General features: G+C 33.5%; 2 protein-coding genes across 4 annotated transcripts in view; one reads left to right on the top strand and one right to left on the bottom strand.

Moving 5' to 3' along the window:
• Positions 1-181: 181 nt before the first annotated feature.
• Sbf (SET domain binding factor) lies at positions 182-22,756 on the bottom strand. Of its 3 annotated transcripts, none has more exons than XM_066296450.1 (42): positions 22,295-22,756; positions 19,442-19,515; positions 19,135-19,290; positions 18,932-19,063; positions 17,700-17,824; positions 17,466-17,639; positions 17,248-17,410; positions 16,942-17,186; positions 16,160-16,242; positions 15,945-16,102; positions 15,800-15,889; positions 15,622-15,743; positions 15,278-15,292; positions 13,134-13,242; positions 12,921-13,080; positions 12,656-12,867; positions 12,436-12,605; positions 12,191-12,379; positions 11,178-11,296; positions 10,204-10,294; positions 10,018-10,131; positions 9,849-9,961; positions 9,673-9,790; positions 9,486-9,616; positions 9,277-9,431; positions 8,727-8,920; positions 8,571-8,669; positions 8,177-8,325; positions 7,995-8,121; positions 7,628-7,768; positions 7,396-7,572; positions 7,149-7,340; positions 6,848-7,093; positions 6,499-6,791; positions 4,119-4,282; positions 3,921-4,063; positions 3,718-3,865; positions 3,584-3,668; positions 3,407-3,531; positions 2,664-3,021; positions 2,522-2,604; positions 182-2,463 (listed from the first exon to the last, which is right to left on the bottom strand). In XM_066296450.1, exons 1-42 carry the CDS (start codon positions 22,347-22,349, stop codon positions 2,371-2,373), a joined length of 6,090 nt encoding a protein of 2,029 aa, XP_066152547.1. In that variant the 5' UTR covers positions 22,350-22,756; the 3' UTR covers positions 182-2,370. The 3 variants fall into 3 exon arrangements, with proteins under 3 accessions (XP_066152547.1, XP_066152548.1, XP_066152549.1); XM_066296451.1 differs by having other exon boundaries at positions 16,169-16,242; XM_066296452.1 differs by lacking the exon at positions 15,278-15,292 and having other exon boundaries at positions 16,169-16,242; positions 22,295-22,755.
• LOC136346911 (breast carcinoma-amplified sequence 3 homolog) overlaps positions 5,105-22,929 on the top strand; it is a 51,015-nt gene continuing 33,190 nt past the window's right edge. The window contains exon 1 of the mRNA XM_066296456.1: positions 5,105-5,709. The gene's annotated coding sequence lies outside the window, so the exon portion shown is untranslated. The remainder of the gene's footprint in view (positions 5,710-22,929) is intronic.

Here is a 22,929-nt window from a genome sequence, read left to right as displayed (position 1 = left end):
TAATGTATTTTTACAAATTTTTGAGATCTGATTATCAAATTCTAGTGGGTCAAAGAGATATTTGCACACTAATATTTTTTAACATACAAGAAAACTGTGAAAACTTATTGTCATTTATAATATTATTTTAACTAAGGTTAAAGTAGAATACTCATTTTTCAAAATGCGTATTCTACTACGTAATTCATCAAAATATTTTATACAGAGTGTCCCAGAAATAAGTGCTATAACTTCAACAGGTAACAGAACTCATCAATAGTAACAACTTTTGTCAAATAAGTTTTTTTTTTAAGTCACATTTACTTCCGGTATTTTTACCTATTAAAACCAATCTATGGCACCGTTTATGGATTAAAAAAAATACAAATAAACACTGGATATTTTGTTGATGTTTTCTTATCGTAAAGTTTTTTTACTAACCGTGAGTGAAGCTCGATGCATCGCAAGGTTTGTATTGTTTACAATTAATAGTATTCAGAAATTTTCGTGTGAAATGCCGCGTTTAACAAATAATGAATAGACTGATATGGTGTTAGCTTATGGGGAAGCCCGTGGAAATTCTAATCGGACTCGAAGAGTTTATACACATCGTTTCCCGGATCGTCCTACACCTAATAGGCGCACGTTTGTTCGTGTTATTCAAGGACTTCGAAATAGTGGAACTTGTGCAGGTGCATATCAAGGTCACGACAGACAACGACCTAATCGTTTTGCAAATGTTGAAAAGGAATTTTGGAGTGTTGAAAATAATCCTGGGAGGTATCTATGCGAAGGATCCGAAATAGAATAAACAATTTTAGAAGTCATAGGCGGGTAACGGAATTGTAATAAATCTTTTAATGAATTGAACTGGAAAACTATACATCTTACGCAAAAAACGTACTTGAACAAAAGGTTGCTTTTTACAAGTTCTATTATTTATTCAAATTAAGGCATTTATTTTTAGGACGTCCTGTATTTTGCAAACACAACTGATTCCTTACACGGATGAAAAGATGCCTTTGCATGCTATATTTCTGCAAGATAATGACCCAAAACACACCTCTAAACTTATAAAAAACTTAAAGAGAAGAACAAGTTCATGTATTACCTTGATCCTCGCAGTCATACGACTTAAACCCCATAGAAAACATGTGGAATTATGTAGATTCTGAAATCCATTCTAAAAATTACTCGAATTTGGATCAACTTTTTAATGCCCTTCAAGAAGCTTGGAACTCGATCGATGAACAGTATATTATCAATTTGTTACTTTCGATGCCAAAAATTGTGACTAGGTTATTAGGGAAAAGGGATACCGCTCTAAATATTAATATTGCAATATAATTTGTGAAATATTTTGCTTTAAAGGATTTTTTTTTAAATTTTGCAGAGTTGCTATATTTTTGACCACTACTGTATCTTTCAGGAAAAGTGAAGTAAAAAGGCTTGTAAACGAATATCCTGTTTTCTAATTTGAACGTGTTTTCAGAAAAAAATGGTAAAGTATCGTTGTTAAAATCAATCACCAAACTGCTAAAGTCTATAAACATTGTCAGTAGAAGTAAGGGGACATTTGGAAAAAGTACTCTCAAATAATAACTTTTATAACATCAATGGGATATTATATAGAGATGGTGGAGAACGTGAGGAATGGTAGTGGAAATGAAGGGTTGAAACTGTCATTCTGTGAAAAAAAATAGCATTCTTACGAGAGACATGTCCGAGCCTCAATACGACATTTTAGCCGAAACTAAACATACTGAGAGTAATTTTTAGGTATATAATTATCATGTATCAAATTTCTTAGGGAATATAAATGCCGAGATAACATCAGTTAAAAGCTTTCAACCTACCAATATGTATTTTGGCACCGCCTGTACATATTTTCGATCTTCAATCATCATATGAAGAGCTCAAAAATGCGCATTCTTTGTCCCAAACTGTAACGTCTTATATTTTTTGACGTTTATATATTCATGGAGAAATTAAACCCACCATGTATGTATAAAATAGGAACCTCTCCAAAGATCCATCTTTACCGTTTTGTGTGCTTCGCCTTGTTTAAAATACGATTAACCTTAATTAATGCGAAGTGATAAGATTCCTGACGGGTTTGAAAGCTGGAAACATGGTAAACACGTTTTCAACAAGGACTGTTACATACATATCTACATAAATAAAAAAATAGAATATTTAGGCATTCAACTGAAAGGACAACAGTATGTAGGAACAAGAACAGAGCAAAAGAAAATTAGTTACTGCAATACTATAAATAAATGACTCATCTACCAATTTAAATAAATATTAGAGTTGTCCTAGCAAAATGCGACTTAAACTTTTAGTGACTACCTACAATATCTTTGGATTGATTGGAGTATTATCGTTTTATTATTGCAAACAAGCTTGAATCTTTTCGATCCATTCTTGCGCAGATGCTGCATCGGCAGCGCAGAAGTTGTACGTGCGACGACTAGTACGGAGCTGAAACATAAAATCATCAACTTAGACTAACCCTGATGCACACGCTGTGCAAACTTACATCAAAAAAGGATTTATCGTCAGTTTTCTTTGGAGGTCCTGGAGCAGGAGTTGCCGAATTGACTGACATTACTTCTGCCAAATCTAGAAAAAAAAAATCTCAAAATAGTTTTGAAGTAAATCATTATCTACGGAAAGTTTACCGATATATCCTTTGCAATGCGAGTCTTCCATAGCATCATAATACCTTAATTGATGCTTGATGGAATCTAGCACAAACCAGCGTTGCTTCCAGCCCTTTAGGAGAGCGCCTCTTTTATACAGGTATCCCTCGTGGGTACGGTTTTCCGCTACGTTGGACGAAAACTGTTCGTAGTATTGCTGACTAGACGTTTGACGAGCACTTCCTGAACTAACAGATCCATTATCGCCACCGCTAACCTGCATAGTTTGCGTCGCTGCAGCATCCGAAATTGCTTTATATTTCGTGCAATTGTTCGGGACGCTTTCTGCACATTTTTCATGACAACTGTATCCGCAGTCCATGCATCTCATACCCGTCTAAAATTGTATATTAACAACAAATTGAGAATCGTAGTTATGTAATTCTAAAGAATAGTGTTTATGCAAGATTTCAAATTGATAGCTCAAAAATTGAAGGAGTTAGAAACAAAATTAAATAAATATAATTTTGATAGGAAACAGCATTATTTTCGCTTGAAGGCTTCGCTGTAATGTCATGCATGTAAATAAACACTACGAAATAATTTGATCTGGTCATGACAGGATCGATAATATGAATGGTTCTTCTAGCTAAAATGGCAAACAATTAATTAAATCATTAATTTATAGTTATAATAACAGGATATAATTGGCATGTTATTAGTTTATTAGTACTTCCATGTACCCAAATCAAGAAATTGTTGAAATTGTTTTGAAAACTCACTTTCACAGGACCCCATAAGAGATTCGAGCAAGCGTCGCAATGTGTGGGGGTCGTGTAGTTATGTTTCTCAAATCGGTGAGGATGTGAATACATAAGTGATGCTTCAGCGGCTCCAGCCATTTTCCCTAAACACATAGATATCTAATATATAGGCACGTTTTTTCAGGAAAATTTTACCTCGCATTAAAATTTCTAAAGTGGAACGTTTATGGACCAGTCTGCCGTGGGATCGTACTAAAGCAGCGCTAAATGAGGCATGGCGCTACAATGATCTTAGGTTAACTTTGGTTCTTAAAACAAGGAAAACATACAGTAAGTGAATCCGTCAACGGTATATCCAGCTTATCCCACAAGACTTTCCATTTTTGCGGCAAATGCCCTAGTTCCATTTCCAGTTTATGTATATCTTCCAGAAGATGGCTGAAGGCATCTGGGACAACTTTATCGATGCAATCGTATCTAATTAAAAAAACATACGTGAATAACCTTTTATATTATTCTCCGAAATATTTACCCAAGTGCCACAACTTTTCTATATGATTTATTTGAGCCATCAGCGGCTTCAGCTTCTTCTTCTTGTTGGGTGTCCATTTGAATGATCTCGGGATCATAACTGGGACCATTGTGAAGATTCTCATCCAAATAATAATTCCAAATCTGGATAAATTGCACGTTAAAAACCAAATTAGGTCTAAGGAAATTGAAAATTTACCTCAAGACAAGGCAGATGGCTTTGCGGCCTTAATACCGGGTGTTCGAAGTCGGGTGTGTAAAGAAAATTGAAAAATAAAGGATTCCTAGCGTGCTGTTTCTCGATATAGTCGAAAACGCTTTGTCCCAGATTACTGCCTTGATATGTCCCGCATAATCTCCCACCTAACAACAAGGGAACTGTCAATTTAGAAACATATAAATAAATATATATAATAAAGCCTTCACGAGGAGCATCGAGAGGTAGAATTATGTTTATATGTTTATTGCAAATCCAGAAATAGTTGCCTGCAGAAGTAAGAAATGTACTATTAATGAAAATTACAAATTTTTGACAATTTCGTGAAGGAATATTTTTCCTTGAAGGGCCGCCACATAATGCTTATGGCTATTACCTATTAGATCATAATTATTATGCAACTTCAAGAGCCTAATTAAAGATAAATGTGCCTTAAGAGAATAACATCGTCCGCATATGGCATCATTTGATTCCCTAAGATGTCTTGAAATTGAAATCTATTTATATGGCCATCTATTTTGTGACGGGGGCCAATACCATAGCCTGAAAATCAGTTTAATTTTATTTGATCCTAGAAATGATTCATTCTTAGCAATTTTAAAAATTTGTTTATCTTGGTAACGATTGGTTTTCTGGGGGTTGCCACACTTCCTTTTTACATCAGTATTCCTGGGCACTCGATATTGTCGAATAATTCGTCAAACAATGAGTTTGTTTAAATTAAATGTGTTAGCAATATTTGCTTGCTTTTGGCCGCTTCTGTACAAATTAACAACACTTTCTTTTATTTTCACTGATAAATGTTTGTCTTGAGGCATTTTAAACAACGATATGTTACGAACGAAATAAATTTTAAGGTAAATATTTGCTATAATTTAATAAATTGCTCTATATTTTACCATTAAAAAATACTATTGTTAATTAAAATTCCACAAAAAAATAAAAATAAAGACATTTTTTCATACAAGTATTTGGACATACATTGGCTTCATATTGAACCTATACCTAAATATTTGTAACTATTAAAACTTTAATTATATTAATTTTTCAAAAGTTGCTTTACATTTTTTTACTGCTGTACGTAGGTCAATTATGAACATAAAGTATTTAATACTGTATGAAATTGTAAGTATTTTCTTGAAAAATCGCAGACTCAATTTTCGATGAAGTTCTCTTTGAAAAAGGAAATGTTTTTTTATTCCGTCGGGCTATTTGCATACTGAAACGGCTATCTTACATTTGCAATTTTTCTCTCGTTTTATTAGATTTGGAAACATCGCATGTATCATTTCTAAGACCGATCGATCAGCTGTACCTTTACAAAGAGCAGGTCGTACCAATATCACTTCGTAAATGATTCACTCGAATGCTAACGCTTCGATGGGAAAGACATTCGTAATGCGCGCTGTATTAATGGCCGAAATAATCAGGTTTCTTTTGTTTTTAACAACTCGTGAGGTAAATCGTATATCTATCACTTGGTAAGTGAAAGTGGGCGGCGTTTAACTGTAATTTTGTGAGTGAAAGGGGACATTGCTGACTTGATTCTGGTTCACGTTTTTGGTGCTCAAGGGTGAGTTCTGATTTGTTGTTTTTTGTGTTTCACAGTTAAGTTTTGTCAGGTCAATTAAACCTTATTAGAATGTTAGTTAAAAGTTGAAATGCTTTGCAACAAATAGGGTGATTTATTTTAGATTATTGATTTAACACTCATATTTATATTATTCTGATATTGTACTAATTTTCCTACATCCTGTATGCAAATCTAAAATATGTATACTACTACAAGACATAGATGACTAATAAGAATCTGTAGCTCAAATTTAAGCTCTCTAGTTCTGATAATTTAAAAAGATGGTCACTTTTCAATTTAGAGGTGTTTTTTTCCAAATCAGCTGAAAAATTTTTTTATTTCGAAAACGGGGTATTATAGGTATGGTATATGATAAATAAATTGAGATTTAAATCTTCAAGGCAATTTGAAAATATAATAAAACACTGGGTGTTTCATTAAAAATAACAAAGTTGTTGTTAGTTACATATAGATCCCACGTCGCAGTGATACCAATATTTTAATTAAATAGATTAAACTTCATTACATCAGCATCCATAATTTCAGAACTGTAACTATATTAGAATCCCATAAAAATGTAATAGGAGTCTCCGCGAATGACCCTGTATATATAATTTAGCCTTATTTGTCATTTTTATTTCTTGACAAGCCTTGAACCTTAAAACAAATTGGAGTAAATTGTGGAATTTTAATGCCCCGTATATATGCGAACAACACGTTCGTCGTTCCACCGAGGAATTACCAGCTCTATAACTGCATAATAAAATTAATCCTCAATATACTACTTACCAGGATAGATATTTTCATCGTCGGACGTGGTGTCTACTGTTTTATGATGAGACGTCAAGGATCCTCTCTTATCTTCTACAGCAGCAACCCCAGATTCCACTCTTTCTGCTTCGCAATCAAATAAAAACGTCCTAAATCGGCATGAAACCGAGTGATAGGCCAAAAAACGTAAGTAAAAATCGTTGAACTCGAAAGCTAACGGATACTGTTTCTGGATTTGATGAATCACATCCAAAAATTGAAGAAAAGTCGGCGCAAATCCACTTGCTTGTGAGCTGGCGTTAAGATTACTTCTACAAAATATTATAAGAAATAAATACTTGAGAATATACAGGACAATTCTAGATACCTGTGACTGAACCTATGCCCGAAACCAATCCACTCTTTCTCCACGAGTACCCTAAATCCCTCGATTGTACGGTAATGAGGATCAAGGCAAAGCTGCGCTATTGAGGATACTTGAGCTGTGATGTCCCAACCCTCCTCAAGACATATTGCCACGCTGGATCCTTGCAAGTCCAACAAATCTACAACGGCGCCAGCCAATTGCATGATATTTTGGATTTGTTGTAACCACTCTGAAGCTTCTATCAGCCTATATTCACCAGAATTAATTATTGAAAGTGTTTTGTTAATTTTTATGAACTTGCTTATGAAAACTGTGCTCAGGCTCGACGTTCTGATTTTGGGAACTGGGGATGCAGGCGCGCATCAGCTTTTTAAATGAAGTTTTAGTATGTCTGACGTCGTAATAATCCACTGGAATAAAGTCGGTTTTAGGGGCTGATTCCACCCTAATGCCTTTCATTTGAGCCTTTTCACCTAATATGTACAAGGCGGCTCTGAAATCTTTGAAGTTGCAAACCTGAGAAAATACCATTTACATATACAACTTGCCTTTGAAGTGTATGTACGCTGTCAACTGCACCGTCTAAATCAGTTGAATGTCGCATTGTGGCTCTAGCTTGTTGGGTAGGCGCCAATGACCCTTGGGAAGACTGTCTTCGGTCCTTTAACGAGCCCCACCTGCCAAAATTCTTAGGACCTTTACCACCTGAATGCCGGGGAAAAACCCTAAGCAAACAATTTATAGTGATTTCAACAGTAAATTGGTCTTGTTGAGCGTTACCCTAAGGTACCGAAAGCTTTGTTAAAGGCATTTGAACGTCTGGCAACTTCTGGGGTTAAAGTGGCGCAGGCTAATGGGTCTTCGGCAGCCAGTAATAGAGAGTCAATGCTTAAAGAACTATCCGACATTGCCCAGCCAGGCCTAAAACGAGAATGTGTAGCAATAAATATACCGAATGTACATTTTTCGAGCAGTGCTATTGAAATCTTAGTTGTTAAAAGATTCGAGGTTGGTTAATTGACTGCCCAATTCAGAGCAAGACTTTAAATTTTTAATTTTTTTTGGAAATGTATCAGATATCTAGATAAAAGAATGCAGCGCTTAATTAAAATTTCATGTCAAGATTATAGCAATTGACTCTACTTACCGATGAGAGAACACTGGGGTAGCATTCACAAGAGCAGACAAATACTTTTCTTGCTCATTCGACGAAGTGGATTCGGTTGAAGCATTTGGAGTAGGATGACTTTTTAGCATTCCCATCACACTTTTACCTATAAGAACATTTCAGGCAATAAATTCACACATTAAACTCATTCTGAAAATTACCATGATGTCCGGCGCCTCTCAATAACAAAGCTTTCGTCCTGGGATGTCGCCATGTGATTGTCGGTATTCGTCCTTGTCTAGAACATCTGCAAAACCTCCTTATGCTTTCGTCTGTTACCGAGTTTGGTACTACCAAGAGAGCGGGATAACTGTCGGAATGCACATATTAAATATAAAACATAATGACTAATAGAAGACTTTTTTTCAGATGTAGAGTATACTTTAAATGTCAATATATAGGGTGTTTTAAAGTAGATTAGGTGACTCTAAACGTGAAAATCCAGAAATGTGACACTTGGACTTCACGGGGCCAAAAGAAGAAGTAAAACCTGAATAAAATACAGGGTGCTATTTTATTTTACAAGATTGCTTGTACACATTACACTTAATTTACCTTCGACACATGGAGTAGGTTGAATTCACAGAAGTTAATTTAAATTGATCCTGAGGCCCTTTGGTGTTAAGCGGAGACGTGTTATTGCAAATCCCCAATCTAAGTTTAAATAGAAATAATTACCCTGTTTTAGAGAAGCTTTAAAACTTGAAATACCTTTGCCAATCTCGTACGTAACTCCTTTCCACCATTCGTTCCAATGTTTTGGCATCTGTAGGAGTAGGTGTGGCTACAATTGGGTTATTTTCGAAGTCGTCCATCAAAATATCATCTTCCTTGACAAAATCTTCCAAAGGCACACTCATCCTTCCCGGTGACGTCATGTACTTGTTTGAATTATTTAGAGTCACCTGACACATCAATAAATAATACAGAAAAATACTAACAAAATAGCCAATATGCTTGCTTTCATTAAATCCTAACGTTACGTCTTACAGCTTACGCTAACGAAACTATAAATTCAACTTTAGAAGTTCTTACCCTATTACCGGATAGTGCATTAATAATTCACAAAAAATGATTGGAAATAATTTTCATGTTCCTAAACTTGGATTTATAATTGTATAACTTAAGCCTTAAAACGTATAATTAAAATTCTATATTGAACATTATGTAATGATTTCGTCTGTTCCATATTGATTTATCATTAGTGATTTTCGAGATATTGTCAGTCATAATTTAATATCAACACAAAAACACTACTTACATTAGGCAAAACATACTTCTGCCTCTTCGAGGACGACTTTGGCTTAAATCCAGCCTTCCTAGCAGTTTTTAAAAGAGTCTTCTTGGCAAAACCTTTTAAAGTTGCATTTTTCTCCTTGCTTTTATGTAACGGCGTTTCGGTAACTGTTACCTGGCCTACAATTTATTTGATACTCTTTTCTTTTCTAGTCGATTAAAGGCAAGGCTTACCGGCAAATGCAAAATAATGCCAAAAGTTGGGCGGATGCCTGTTTTTGTGGATAAATTTTCGTAGATTATCTATATGCTCCGCGGTCACTTCCTCATCGAATGCTAATTTCATTAGTTGAAAAGTGCAAGACCTAAGCAAAATCACTAGGTATAGATCTAAAAATAAGTTGGGTTATGTTGAAAATACCTTAGTTGCAAACCCTCTTGGAGCCATTGATCCAAATGAGCTAAATACTGAACGGCAACTTTTTTCTCTTTGGTTAAAGAGGTTACTGGGAAGAATCGAACTATAATTTGCTCACAAGCTTTTGAGAGACGATCAAAATTAATATAACTTACAGAAAAAAAAACTATAAATATTACCAAAAGAATCACAAGGGGTCCCTTTGAAAATGATACGATAATTGGTAAGAAATATTGCGCCTTCCGCTGGCAATAATGGTGGTACGCCTAAAAGTCCTGGAATGCTTTCCTCTCTATGGCAGAAACCAGGAATTATTTATTAATATAAACTGTAAAATTAACAAATTACCTTCCGTCTGGAAGCAGATAAACTCGCAAACCTTCCATTATAAGCTCTTCGCCCAGTAGTAAGTTCGGTGTAAGAATTTTCGGTTTTTGTATGGGTGGCCGTCTTTTTGATTCTCTAATTGGTTGGTTAATTGATAATACAAATAAATTGCTTAATTTGATTTGTGATTTTATAATAAATGTGTACCTGTAAACTCCTTCTAAAGTTTCGATGTGCATGTGCACTACTCCTGGTATCATTTGGTGCAGATTTCTTATGTGATCTCTTGTAACTCCACCTAAACATAATTATCAAAGTTCCATAACGAGTTGCATACAATTACGTCTATTTCTTTTCTCAGTAGAAGAGAATATAATAAATGGTGTAACACATATCCTGTGCGAAATTAAAAAAATACTTTGAAAATTTTTATAATCTACACCGATGCCTAATGAAATTTATTGCACAAGTATATATAGATGACACATCCCACGCAGCCACTAATACCTCAATCCAACCTGTATTAGTTAAGGTTATTGTTATTATCATTATTTTCGTCCTGGTCTTAACGTACACAAATATTGATCGATGATACATAGCAGAATGTGCATCGAAAAATCCGGTATGAAGAAAAAGAAATATTATAGTACAGCACGGAAATTTGAGAGATAACTGGGATTCGACATGGACAAACAGTTTATTTATTATGAAAAAGGGTCATAATAACGTTCTGACCTGACTGCTATCTGAGAAACCATCTCTGGCTCTTTCCATTAAGCTATTTTTTTTAACTCCAATCAAAGTTAAGTTATCCCTAAGTTTAACTTAAAAGAAATATATAATATATGTACCCGAATATTTTATTTCACAATTTGAAATATTGATTTATTCCTACAACGGTATATTACATGAATACGTTTTACCCCTCAAAATCCATTATCAAACAAATTCTAGTTTAGAATAAACTCCATATCTTGCCAATATTAAATTAGTTATTTTGTATATGTTTCGAAAGTCATTTAAAATTTGCTAACGTTATAAATGTTCAACCGTAACGTAATTTAACCAACCTTGTACCTTTGGTTATTTCGAAGATATCAACTATGCATTCATTTAAAAATGATACATTGTAGATACTAATACCATACCCATATCCAATAAAAGACAATATATTGACTTACCTTCATTGCAAACCTTATCAATGAACCTCGAGACAATTCGGATAACCGTACTGCCTGTCTCAGTGGGATCCTGATCTTCAAAACCTGATTCTGCGTCGGCACTATCACTTTCGGCTACACTGTAAAGGACATTAGAATAATGCAAATTTAGTCATTTTTTTCATATAATCAACAAGTTGAACACTAGAGTGACTCACGGAAACAGAAGCTTGCGTTTTACAATATGTAGGAATCACTGACAAATAAATAAGCCAAAAAATTGTTCTTATAAATATTATGAGTCTGATTTTTTAAATTTTGACCAAATTTACATTAAAATTTTATTGAATCGATAATTATTTATTTAACATATGTATGTAGGATACAGTAGTCAAATCAACCACCCTGTACATAGTTTTTAATTGTATTGCATTGTATATTTTGATGAGGTCGAGAGTCTATCGGAACGGTTGTAGATTGTAAATAGAGCTAGGGTTAAGTTATTGTTAAGAAGATGATGTACCCCTTTGGCACGCCCATTTTAGACTTTGGTTGGTAGGTGAGAATTCCCACCGAATTACTTTGTCGGCATGGGAGTTCCCCGCAGAAGACTTTGTCGGTCCTAATGTTGCAGACGTAATTACCGCCGACGAAGGACTTCGGCACCACGATCCAATGCGGCGAGTGGTGTCGATGGAACTCCCAACTAGGGTACGCCCATGGTGCGCCGCCAGAGGGTTTAGAATTTAAATCTTTCTCGAAGACGGGGAATCCCTATTCTATTCCAACTCCGATTCCTATTGACGTTCGATTCGATTTTAAAGTGTAGATCAAAGCCACGTCCACCCTCATAAACCCATTTTTGAATTATACCCTAGACTAACGAAATAAAACCCTACATGTATTTGTCTGACTCAAAACATCTTAAATTTAAGCCAAACGGTATAGCTTCGCATCTTACACTAAAAAATAGTTTAAAACTTCTAAGAGTGTCCAATTTAATTTAAAAAATAATAAAATGTGTGATTATTTACCTATTCGCAATACTGTTACTGGCTCTTTCATCGTCATAAGTTTCCTGCTTGTGCATTTTGTTACCTACATCTAGAGGAATTAGGAGATAAACCATTCGATTGGCGTAATGAATTGCCTGGCTATACATGGTGTTCTCTTCGCAAGTGATCAACTCCTTTTGTTTTTCTGGGTCTATAGAATTCCATATTCTAAGCATAAATAAGAAGTTTAATTTAGACAGATATATGTTAAAGTGTGGAACAACCTCATTTGCTCCGCTGCAATTTCCAACGCGGATGCTTCTTGCAGTCGTAAAACAGATCTTCTATGCCAATTGAGCTCTTTATCTCTAGGAGACATGGGACTCAACCTATCATTGGGAAGCAAACTCTCCACTCTAGAGGCGTAAAGTGCTCGCAACTCTTTTTGGACATCCTAAATCAGAAAGTTGTACATCTACGTTCACAGTTTTCTAATGAGTCTACCTGATAAAACGCTGCCTCCCAAAATTGTTGATTTTGCCAAACTATATGTTCTTGTATGCAGGTATAGGCGAATTGTATAATTCCAGTGCAGAGTTTTCTACAAAAAATAGTGGCTAAAGGTAGCAAAGCGTACGCGACTCCGTATTCATCCATAGAGCTGTCGTCTTGTAATGCACAGTTCATTAAACGCACCACCAAATCAAATTGCTGATCTATATTGAAGTTGTTCAAAATGTCTGTTAATGTTTTTTAGTTAAGTTTTTACCTTCCAGCATAGCCTTGGTGCCACTAACTTGCTGAGACAATTCGTTGCACAATGCAAGCCGAGCCTGCTTGGATTGTAACGCTCTCAACACCGCTGGAAATGTTTTACGGGCATCCGAAATTTTATTTTCAAATATGCAGTTGACGCAATTCCTAAGAACCTAAAAAGTATAATTCGTAAATACCAAGATGTACTAATATTGGTAAACTTTACCTCTAAACGTCTAGCCGAATTACTAACAATATTCCTATTGTCTCGAAGATTTGATATGTGAGGTCCCATCGGGACTATTCTGGGTTGGATTGGTCTTAGCGATGAGAGCCTTTGCCAAAAAAAACGCGTATTTTTTAAAACAAATTCATATTTAGTGATAAAATTTTAGACAAGCAATGCAGATGTTTTTGTACAAATAGAAGATTTTCCATTAATTGTAAGATCCATTGGCCTTTGAAATTAAGGAAAATAAGTTGTGGATATGCTGTTCCAATTTATTAAAAATCCAGAGGTGCCATGGGAATAGATTGTTCCGCCCTTGTATAAATAATGGATAAGAAAAGGGCCAAAATTTACATAAGAATGAAGTTAGAAATATAAAAAAATACCACATTTACTAGACATTAAGAGAATTTGTATCTTCATTAATTTAAACATTGACATAAGATTTGAATATTTGTTTAATGACGTCACCAAATAGGCTTCAGTATAAAATACTATCATATACACAACTTGTTCTATTCAATTTCAACGTTTGAGCAGTATAATAAAATCCATTTATATCAGCAAAGCACATTAAGTTATAGTGTGACACCCTACGTATTTATAGTCACTTACGTACGTTTTATTTATTTATTTTTGTTAAATTTTGGATTAACGCGCTGAATGACTATACGATTTTCAATAACAATGTTGAAAATTTTATATCTACAGTGTGTCCAAATATTGGCTTACCTATATTGACATTTTGAAAACTATAAGAGTTATGAATTCGATTAAGTGGGATATTCTATAAGCAGCTGTATTAGGACGTAAAATCTCAAGATAACCGAAATAAGATATTTAAAAACTAAACGGGAGAATTGTCTAATAAATTGTGGATGAATGTAGAATTAAAAAATATGTATTTGTTTTTATTAAAACCAGTAGTATATAAATTAAATGTTTTTAGAGATGGTACCAAGGATAAATGTTTAATTGGAATTTTTTTTTTTGAAATAATATCAGCAATCACTCCTAAAATGTGCAAAAGTATTTTTCATTACCTTTTCTGTGTAAATTTGAAATATTACTGTTGTGTAGATCACTTATTTTGATGGTTTTAATGCATACTTTTCTCGTTGTTTAGAGAATACCGATAGAGAAGAGCAGTGAAAAGGTAAGAAATAAGAGTGAAACCATTCTCTAAGGTTGTGTCAAATTCCTCTAGCTAAATTGCAGGAACATGCGTGGTTGAGTTGATTTTGGACTATTGTCTATTGTGAAAATTAATAAAAATTAAAAAAATACATAGTTATAGAAAATTTTTAGAAGAAGTTAAAGACTGCAGCTGAATAACTCCAAAACGATTATCAGATAAGAAAAAAAGCAGGATAAAAAATTTTGTATTGAAATTGAAGCGAATCATATTTTTCTTGTAAGAATGTGTGGTTAATAGAAATAATTTTCGATAACTTTCAAACGTTGCGCCTATTTACATCGACAATTCTTCATCAAAATTCAGGTTATCTCCATTTAGAACTATGAACTTTGCATACACGAAATATTAAAAAGACATTGTGAATCATTCTTTGAAAATTCCGTTTAACCTTAAGCGGGCGTGCGATTTTTCAATACATAATCAGTTGCATGGGTCATTATGAATACATTAAAACAATACAAAAATGTTAAGGTAAATTGATTGTATATAAGAATACGATATACTGAGTACTGATTTATCTGCAAGACGATTTGATATATCAAAATTAACATGTGATTAAAGTAGGGTAGTTATTTCTCTATACGACAAGAAGAACACGTTACAAAAAGTTGTCAAACATTAAATGTAAACTTACATTTACAAATGTGTGTGATACTCAGAAAAAAAACGAATGGTAGGGTGTGTTTGTTAAGTAATACATCGAATAGTATTAGAAAGTTTTTGTTGGCAAAGAAAAAATTATAATCTGTTCTTTTATAAACTAAATAGTAATCTATAAACAAAAAGGTACCTACTGGTAATGCGTTTTTCCTCTTGCGTAGCAAACATCCGCTGGGGTGTTCTAGACACCCCGCACGACCGCTTAAGAGTTAAATAGTAAGTAGTGAATAACGTAAAGCAGATGCACAGTGCCAATTTATCTACAAACGCACAATAAACTTACCAGTTAAGATCATCACTAGAAATTGATAAAAAAACAACACTGTGTTCAATTATATTAAAACACTTTTGTTTTAGTACGTATTAAATCTTAGATATTTATACAAGGTGCACATAAAATCTAGAATATATTAAATTTAAAAGTTTAAGCTGGTTTTGTCAATTATTATGCATATGACATGATGGTAACATGAAACAAATAGTGTATAAAAATCACCGGTGTGCTGTTTTACTCAATGCAGAAAAAAATATTAATAAACTTTATGTGATCCCTGTATACGTAAAAATGCATCTTCAAAATAATAGAATCTAATTGTATCAGTACAAAGAAAACGAATAAAAGCATACCTCGTTTTCAGATCGTTCTTGGACATGCCCTCATTGATGATTGCCTGCACTAGATCGACATTAATACGCGGCAAAGCCGGCTGATGAATGCGGGCAAATGCCCCTTCCGGCGGCACTGGGATCTAAATAGTTTTAGCATATTTCGGCAAAAAATTTAATAATGCAGATTTTGTTATACCTTTTGGGCATATGATTGCGGATTTGGAATCTCGTTGGTATACAACTGGGTGGCAAGTTCCTGAATATGGACTAAAACTAACCTTGGATCCTACAGAAATTCGATTATAAAGGATACATTTTCCTTCAAAGATAAAAGTTACTACCTGTCGTTCTTTTTTAAACAAATCATTTAAATTACTATAAAGCTCATCCCAAACATCACAGGGTCTCCATGGTGGTCCCCTCTCTGATACAAAACTAGTAAAGAACATGCAGTCTAACACTCTCGTCGTAAAATCACAGTCTCTTAAATTTCTTTCACCTAAAGGTTATAATACATTTAACAGATTTTAAGTAAAAATGCACATTTAAAAATTACCAAAATTACCTAAAAACGCGGCTTTGTGGAAAGTTATCACCGGTTTTGGGTGGATCCGAATTAGCGTTAAACAACTACGATATCTAGAAAAAATACGTGAGATTAAATGATTTACCTGAAATAGTAAAATATTACGAAATATTTAAAAATGTTAATGGCTAAATACATCAAAGATGATCGGTATGAAGTGCTCATAAAGGATGCTGTTACTTTGAATTAATAAAAGACACGGATATTTCCTTTATTTTATTATGGTTCATTAGCTATGTCCAATCTAATAAAATTCCAAATTCTCAAAAACCCATTGGAGAGAATTAGCTACATAGCATTTTGAGTAAAAAACCCGAAAATGCTGGCTGTGAGGGGTGTTGAATTAATAAAATATATACATATACGACATTGTCACATTTCCTGATATTCCGGTTTGGCATTAAACAGAATTTTTTTTATATCGTATTTATTACCAAGGGTTGTTCGTGCTCAATTTAATACCAACAACAACCCGTTACTGAGACATGTAAAACACCATTTTCAATATGTCCTACACGAATGATCAATTTATTAGGACGTTAACATCCATATAATTTTCAAAGAAAATGGGAAAACTCCCTCCCATTCAAACTTCATAATATTTATGGAGAAATAGAATTAATTTAATAAAGAAATAGATCATTTCCAATATTGTTTTGTATTGCTGAAATTACTAATCAACCAAATGGATACAGAATTTCATTTTCACATAGTATATATGAACTATTAGGGCGGGAAAGCTTGCAACTCACCCTTGCAATAATTGGGCAAAAGTTCTCATAAACACAGCTCGAATTTCTTTATCCAACATAATAGGTTGCGGAGCGCGCAATGCCAAAGGTGGAAATGAATGGTCCGCACAACACAATTCTGGCTGTAAAATTAAACTTAGGGCCTCTTGAGTTTGGCTAAACAGAGGCTCTGAAAGAAGAGGCACTGAGATGCCGTCTGGAATGAGAATTGAGCCTCCATCTAAATCGGCAACTATAACGTCCATCTGAAATTATAATCACAAACCGTCTAAAGACATACGCTTTTCGGCATCTTAATTAATATACCTGTTCCGCAACTTCAACTCGCAATGAAGAATGCACTCCCATTATAAATGGAGTGGGAGTTGACAATACTTCCACCAAAGGGGCTGGAAGTAATGGTATATATACGTGAGTATACCGAAATGGGTACATTAGTGCTGTTAAAGCCCTACAGGCTTCAGTCAACCTGTGGCAAAGGATACATTAGTCTTAATGGAACATTATCGCTCGCATGGAAATACCTATTGTAGCTTTTCGAGTGGAAGAGTATTTTATGTTCCGTCATTATGGCACAAAACAGAGTGAGAACATTGCGAATACCAAGTTGTTGGAAAAGTAAATTCACTGATGTATAGGTGACAGGGAGAGAAGGAGATAAAGGTGGTTGAAGGGCTTGTCTGTCTCCGGCTCCAATACTATAAGCAATTTGCAGTTAATATTTATAAATTTAGTACAATATCTATCAAACAATGTACCTAAATCTGACTTGCGGCCCTCCGGGTGGAGGCACTTGTATGCAACCCAAAATATTACCTACTAAAGTTTCCAGGGGAACTGGCATATTCTCTATGTAAACACAGTATATTATACCAAGACAATTCTAAAATAATCATTATTACTATATTTTTATTAATATTGTAATATTTGTACAATGCGAGCTCCAAATTCAACTTTTAACAAAGAAAAATAGAAAACATTTAGTTATACAAGGTTGGTTAAATTAAGTAAGTCTAAGACACATTATTAAATTACGCGATATGTCCTACAAAAAACATTAAATTAAAAAAAAATCACAATGTAAAGTTGTGTATGTATATAGAATGAAATTTCTGAGAATCACTTTGAGTGATCATGGGAAACTATTGGAGTTTTTGGAGAAGCAAATCTAAATCGAATCGATCCGTATAAGGCGATTTTCAACCAAAAGGATTGGCTAGCTATCTACTGGGATCATCATTTTCGAAATAAGCTAACAACAATTTTTATATTTTATGGTACAACTGCAAAGAATTTGTAAAGTATTCGAAAAACAGTAGTCGTTCAAAATATTTTTATTGTGCAGTCGCTCCTAAAGTTTCCATTATACGTTTTATTACTTTTTCAATGGAGTACCTTGGAGACAGGATGCGCCAACAGTATAAAATAATCTAATACGTTCCTTAACATTCCAGTTGGAAAAATAAAATGAAATGGGACAGTTTTAGAGCGTAGTGCGATACATATTTTAAAAATTTGGGAAGCGTGGTTAAACACAACTAGTTCAAGTTAATACGTGTATAATAACAGTAATAGATTTTCAATATGTTTTATACTTAGCGACTTTTTATTTTGCCGTCAATTGGGTGTTAATTGTGTCAAATTGTACCACGAGTAGACTAAAGTTGCATAGCAGGATCAAATAAAAAAGCAACAAAAATGCCATAAAATCGCTGGCTAGTCGAGAAGGGAAATTGCTAAAAGCTGTAAAGCGGTCTTTGCAACATATAAACATCTCTTTAATTTTATTGAAGGAAAATATTTGGATGCGGGCCTTCTCATCCAAAATCCAGTATAGATTACATATGCTAATTTTGCCTAACGCAAGTAACAAAAAAACTTCCTACATCTCAGTGTGACTATACTACAATTTAACCAAATATGCATCTCTTATCCAAATTATAAGTAGAATTTGGGACACTACAATTGATGCTAGCACACCATTACTTACTCGAAAAGTTTCAATATAATCCAACCGAGAAACTAAAACTAAACATTTGGGAGCGTACATTATACTGCTGTGCGATATTGATGGGATAATTGGTTTTAAGGGGGTGGTTTCTCCATCTACTGGATCCTCTTCCTGCAGCAATTAATTATACATAACTGTGTATTGCTAAACATTTTTTAAATAAGTATGTACATGGTGTTTACCTCGTCTACAGGTTTACTAGGAGTAATGGCGACAGTTTCGTTGAAACAAAGACAAGCACAATAATGGCGGTTTGCATCTACGTCGGTAAGTACAGATACAAAGAAACGTGGTTCATGCCTCTCGGTTGAAAGGGTCCATCCTTGAGGTTGGCAAAACTATAGCCAGAGAGGATTGAAATTAAATTAAGTAAAAATCATTTCCATGTAGTCTGAATCCTATCACAAGATGGTAGTTAAGCATAAAGTTTAGCACACGATCGATATTATTTATTTTAGATAATCTCTAATACATGGTAAATTAACTCACCCATTCAATGCCATCAATGAAAGGTGTGTCGGGCCAATCTTTTTCAGGAAATCTTTGCAGGATGGCACCACTTCCTGAAATCCATTAGTTAACATTACAATCTTATCTAGTATTTTTTCACACAAACGAAACCAATTTCTTACTAAACGAAATCTATTAATACAAGTACCAAATTTTTTTATAAAAAAATATATTTATTATATCTGCAGCTTATAAATATCGCAAATACAATTTATAAACGAAATTTAACACGAATGTAATTAATCATGGTTTGCAAGCAACGAAATAAAGCAGCTTAAGAAAAGTCAGTATACATATGTTACTCGCACTAAAACTAGCTAACACATTTATGATCTAATATAATAAAATAATAGTCATAGTGCTAGCATAGCGTTCTCTGGGATTATCAAATAATATTTGCCTTCTATGTAGCAGACAGCAATTGTAGGAAGCTGTAAGTTATATTCTCGGTTAAGTTGCTAAGCGGAAACGCATTAAGTGCAAAATGAAGGTACTTTGTTCGTCTTTGGTATACCTAATCATATTCAAAAGACTACACAACGAGTTCCTGTTTTAAAAGAAAGCATATAATTAACTTCATTTACTAATGTGCCAAAAACCGGAATGTTTGTTTACCTAGTTTTAAAATATTCGTCAGAGATAAATCAATAATAAAAAATATTACTATAAATAAGCAACAATCCATTCTGTAAATTATATTACAATGGAATATGGCATTCATGAATCACAGGAATAACACCCGAACGTATCTGCATAAAGGTAACCCAACCTTTTCGGTCACATTTATGGTAATTCAGTAATAGTTTTCGCACATTTGTTCATGTGAGTTTCCTTTCTAATTTCTTTTGTTACTACTATAATTTACCTCGAAATTTGTGCTGTAGTTACAGAAATAGGCAGACTTTGAAGTTAAGACAATTTCAGTATTAACTTTGATGTGAAGTATAATTACAGAATTCAGGCATTACCTAATCATCATGTGTTTACTGTTTTTATAATTATTACTCAATATGTACATAAAAACCAGGAATTTTTAATATTCTTTTATATTTGACCACACTATAAGTTAGGGAAGTGGCACCCATGTTTTGGCTTCTGGCCGTAAAAATAATAGCAAATCAAAGCGCTACTTTGTCATTTGCTTTTTTTAAAATCATCGTTCCTCTGACGACTGAGTCACTCATATGAATACTTGATCAATCACGGTAAATATACATATATTTGATAAAGTAGAATTATGGAAAAAATTACCATTATAATCTAGAACGGGTAGGCACCTACTTTTCCTGGGATATATCCGCTTTTTTTTGTAATAATGTATGGGTTCAGGCTATTTCTTAAATGTTACTAAATGCCCTCTTTTTTGACAATATGGAGTAGTTTTATTTTAATTTCAAAAGAAACATATAATTTATAGCATTTGTGCCTAAGACAATGGCATAAAGTTTTTATGAGGAAGATAGCATGTAACATGAATTAAAAACCGTAAACTACTGTTTCGAATCTAAAAGGGATTTAATTTGCCACATAGAACGCCGCTGAATAGTTTATGAGATATTGAAGAAAATGTAAAATTTGCTATAGATTATCAAGTCCATTTATGGATATTAATAAAGCAATTTATAGCGTTTGGCACAACGGTCTATTTTATAAATTCTACAAACTTCGCATTACCAAAAACAATTTGGAACAACTTGAAGCATAAACTAATGACACTCCTTCCTTCCTTTTTCCTCCTGAAGAAAACTTCTGTTAAAGATCGCTAGTTCACTCTTCCTTTATAATGTACACTGTTATGATATACATATAAAATCATGGCTTGCAAGCCAAAAAACATATAGACCAAACTTATATGTATATTATAACGCGCTGATACTGCACTTCTAGTACATGGCATTGTTTATATTTACCAAAGCTGTTGCTTAAATAGTACTCAATATGAATTTCTTTCTTTGATAAGTTTATGACTCTTAAAGTAAAAATTTGTATTTCTAAAGAAGAGAAAATAGACGTGCTCAAGAAAGAAAAAACACGCATGTACCTCAAAAGAATTTTAAATACAAACATTTTTTTGGATTAAAAAAAAATCTGTTAGAATAGGGATTTTTTAAAAAACCTCAAAAAAGAACTTTAACAGCTGCATTACTGAATGATGAGGCAATAAAAAGGGTATTGGGTAAGTATTGCAATTAATTAAATTCAATCAAAACTAATTTTTTCAATTAACATTATGATTTTGATTTTACGGTATACTTTTGAAAATATTTATGAAAAATGTTTTTTTAAACAATTTTAAAGAAAGGAGTTTTAAGAACGTCACAAGAAACATTCTTAAACATTAGTTGATTTTCTAAGAAGGACGTTTTGTCCATATTAAATCGTATACTGTCGATACATGGCTATATTACAAATTAAATGAGCTTCATTGTAAAGGCAAAAAAATGAGTTATGTTTAAAAAAAAAATTTATATTTGAAAGAATTTAAAATGTCCTATAGATATCACTTTTTGATTAGGTTTAAAGTTTTACAAATAAAATTAATAAAAGTTTTAACCAATTTTATATTTTTCAAACTTTAAAAATTGCAACTGTTTTTTAATTTAAAATATCTCATCTCCTACTGTTTCAAACATAGCCATGGTGTCACATGGCATTGGAGAAACCCTGTATAACTTAGATAAATATAATGTTCGCTGTCCTCAAGGTTTTAGTTAAAAATAATATATTAAAGATATGTACATTGTATCCTATTACTTTTCCTCTTTAGACATGGTCTAAAGGGCATGTGTTATAAATTCATTACAAAATTACCCAAATAGTGGATCTACTTACTTTCTTTTTCATGATCATATCCAACAATAACAAAATAATCAGCGAGCCTTGACATCTTCTATTTGCAATCACTATTTGGTACAGTAGAAATTTCTTTTACATTCATCTTCAACAAACTATTAGCAATTTGTTTAAATAACTGAATTAGTCATAAAGTGCTGCAGGGCTCCAATGTTTACAGGAAATTCTACTATGTTCTGGATAAAAAAATTAACCAACAGTGAATTAAACTTTAGTTAACAGTTAACACAGTTCGACATTGATCATGTACTTTATTCTACTCGGCACACCCTAAAACTATTTCGAATTTTCTAAACAATCTTTAACGACATTTATTTTATAAATACACAGCAAACAACAACCAACAACTTTCCTAATTTTTTCGACAGAAACGCCTTCGGGAGAATTCGGCTGCTGAACACCAAGTTCCGGTTGGAGGGCAGAGACACCGATACTGAGAGGTGAGAGGTGACAGATAACGCCGCGCAGTCTGTCAACCATTGGAGTCTCCACCTAGCGGTTTTCTAACAAGTAACTTTACAAAAATCTATGACCAATCATGCGCGAGCATTCAATCAAAAAGGACAAGTTGCTACTTTTCTCTTTGTCTATCTTCTTTGTTTTGGAAGGTTGTT

Source organism: Euwallacea fornicatus, chromosome 25 (assembly GCF_040115645.1).
Source record: "Euwallacea fornicatus isolate EFF26 chromosome 25, ASM4011564v1, whole genome shotgun sequence".
Classification (NCBI taxonomy): Eukaryota; Metazoa; Arthropoda; class Insecta; order Coleoptera; family Curculionidae; genus Euwallacea; species Euwallacea fornicatus.
The sequence above is the reverse complement of the archived record's forward strand: the minus strand, read 5'-3'. Positions and strand labels throughout refer to the sequence as shown.

What these genes read in the sequence shown, in the direction of transcription:
- Sbf (XM_066296450.1), bottom strand. Translation starts at nt 22,349, where the DNA reads ATGTCAAGGCTCGCTGATTATTTTGTTATTGTTGGATATGATCATGAA. An exon ending in TACGTACGAGATTGGCAAAG is followed by an intron (nt 8,670 to 8,726) that starts GTATTTCAAGTT and finishes ATTTAAACTTAG; the next exon opens with ATTGGGGATTTGCAATAACA. An exon ending in CGATGAAAATATCTATCCTG is followed by an intron (nt 4,283 to 6,498) that starts GTAAGTAGTATA and finishes CCTTGTTGTTAG; the next exon opens with GTGGGAGATTATGCGGGACA.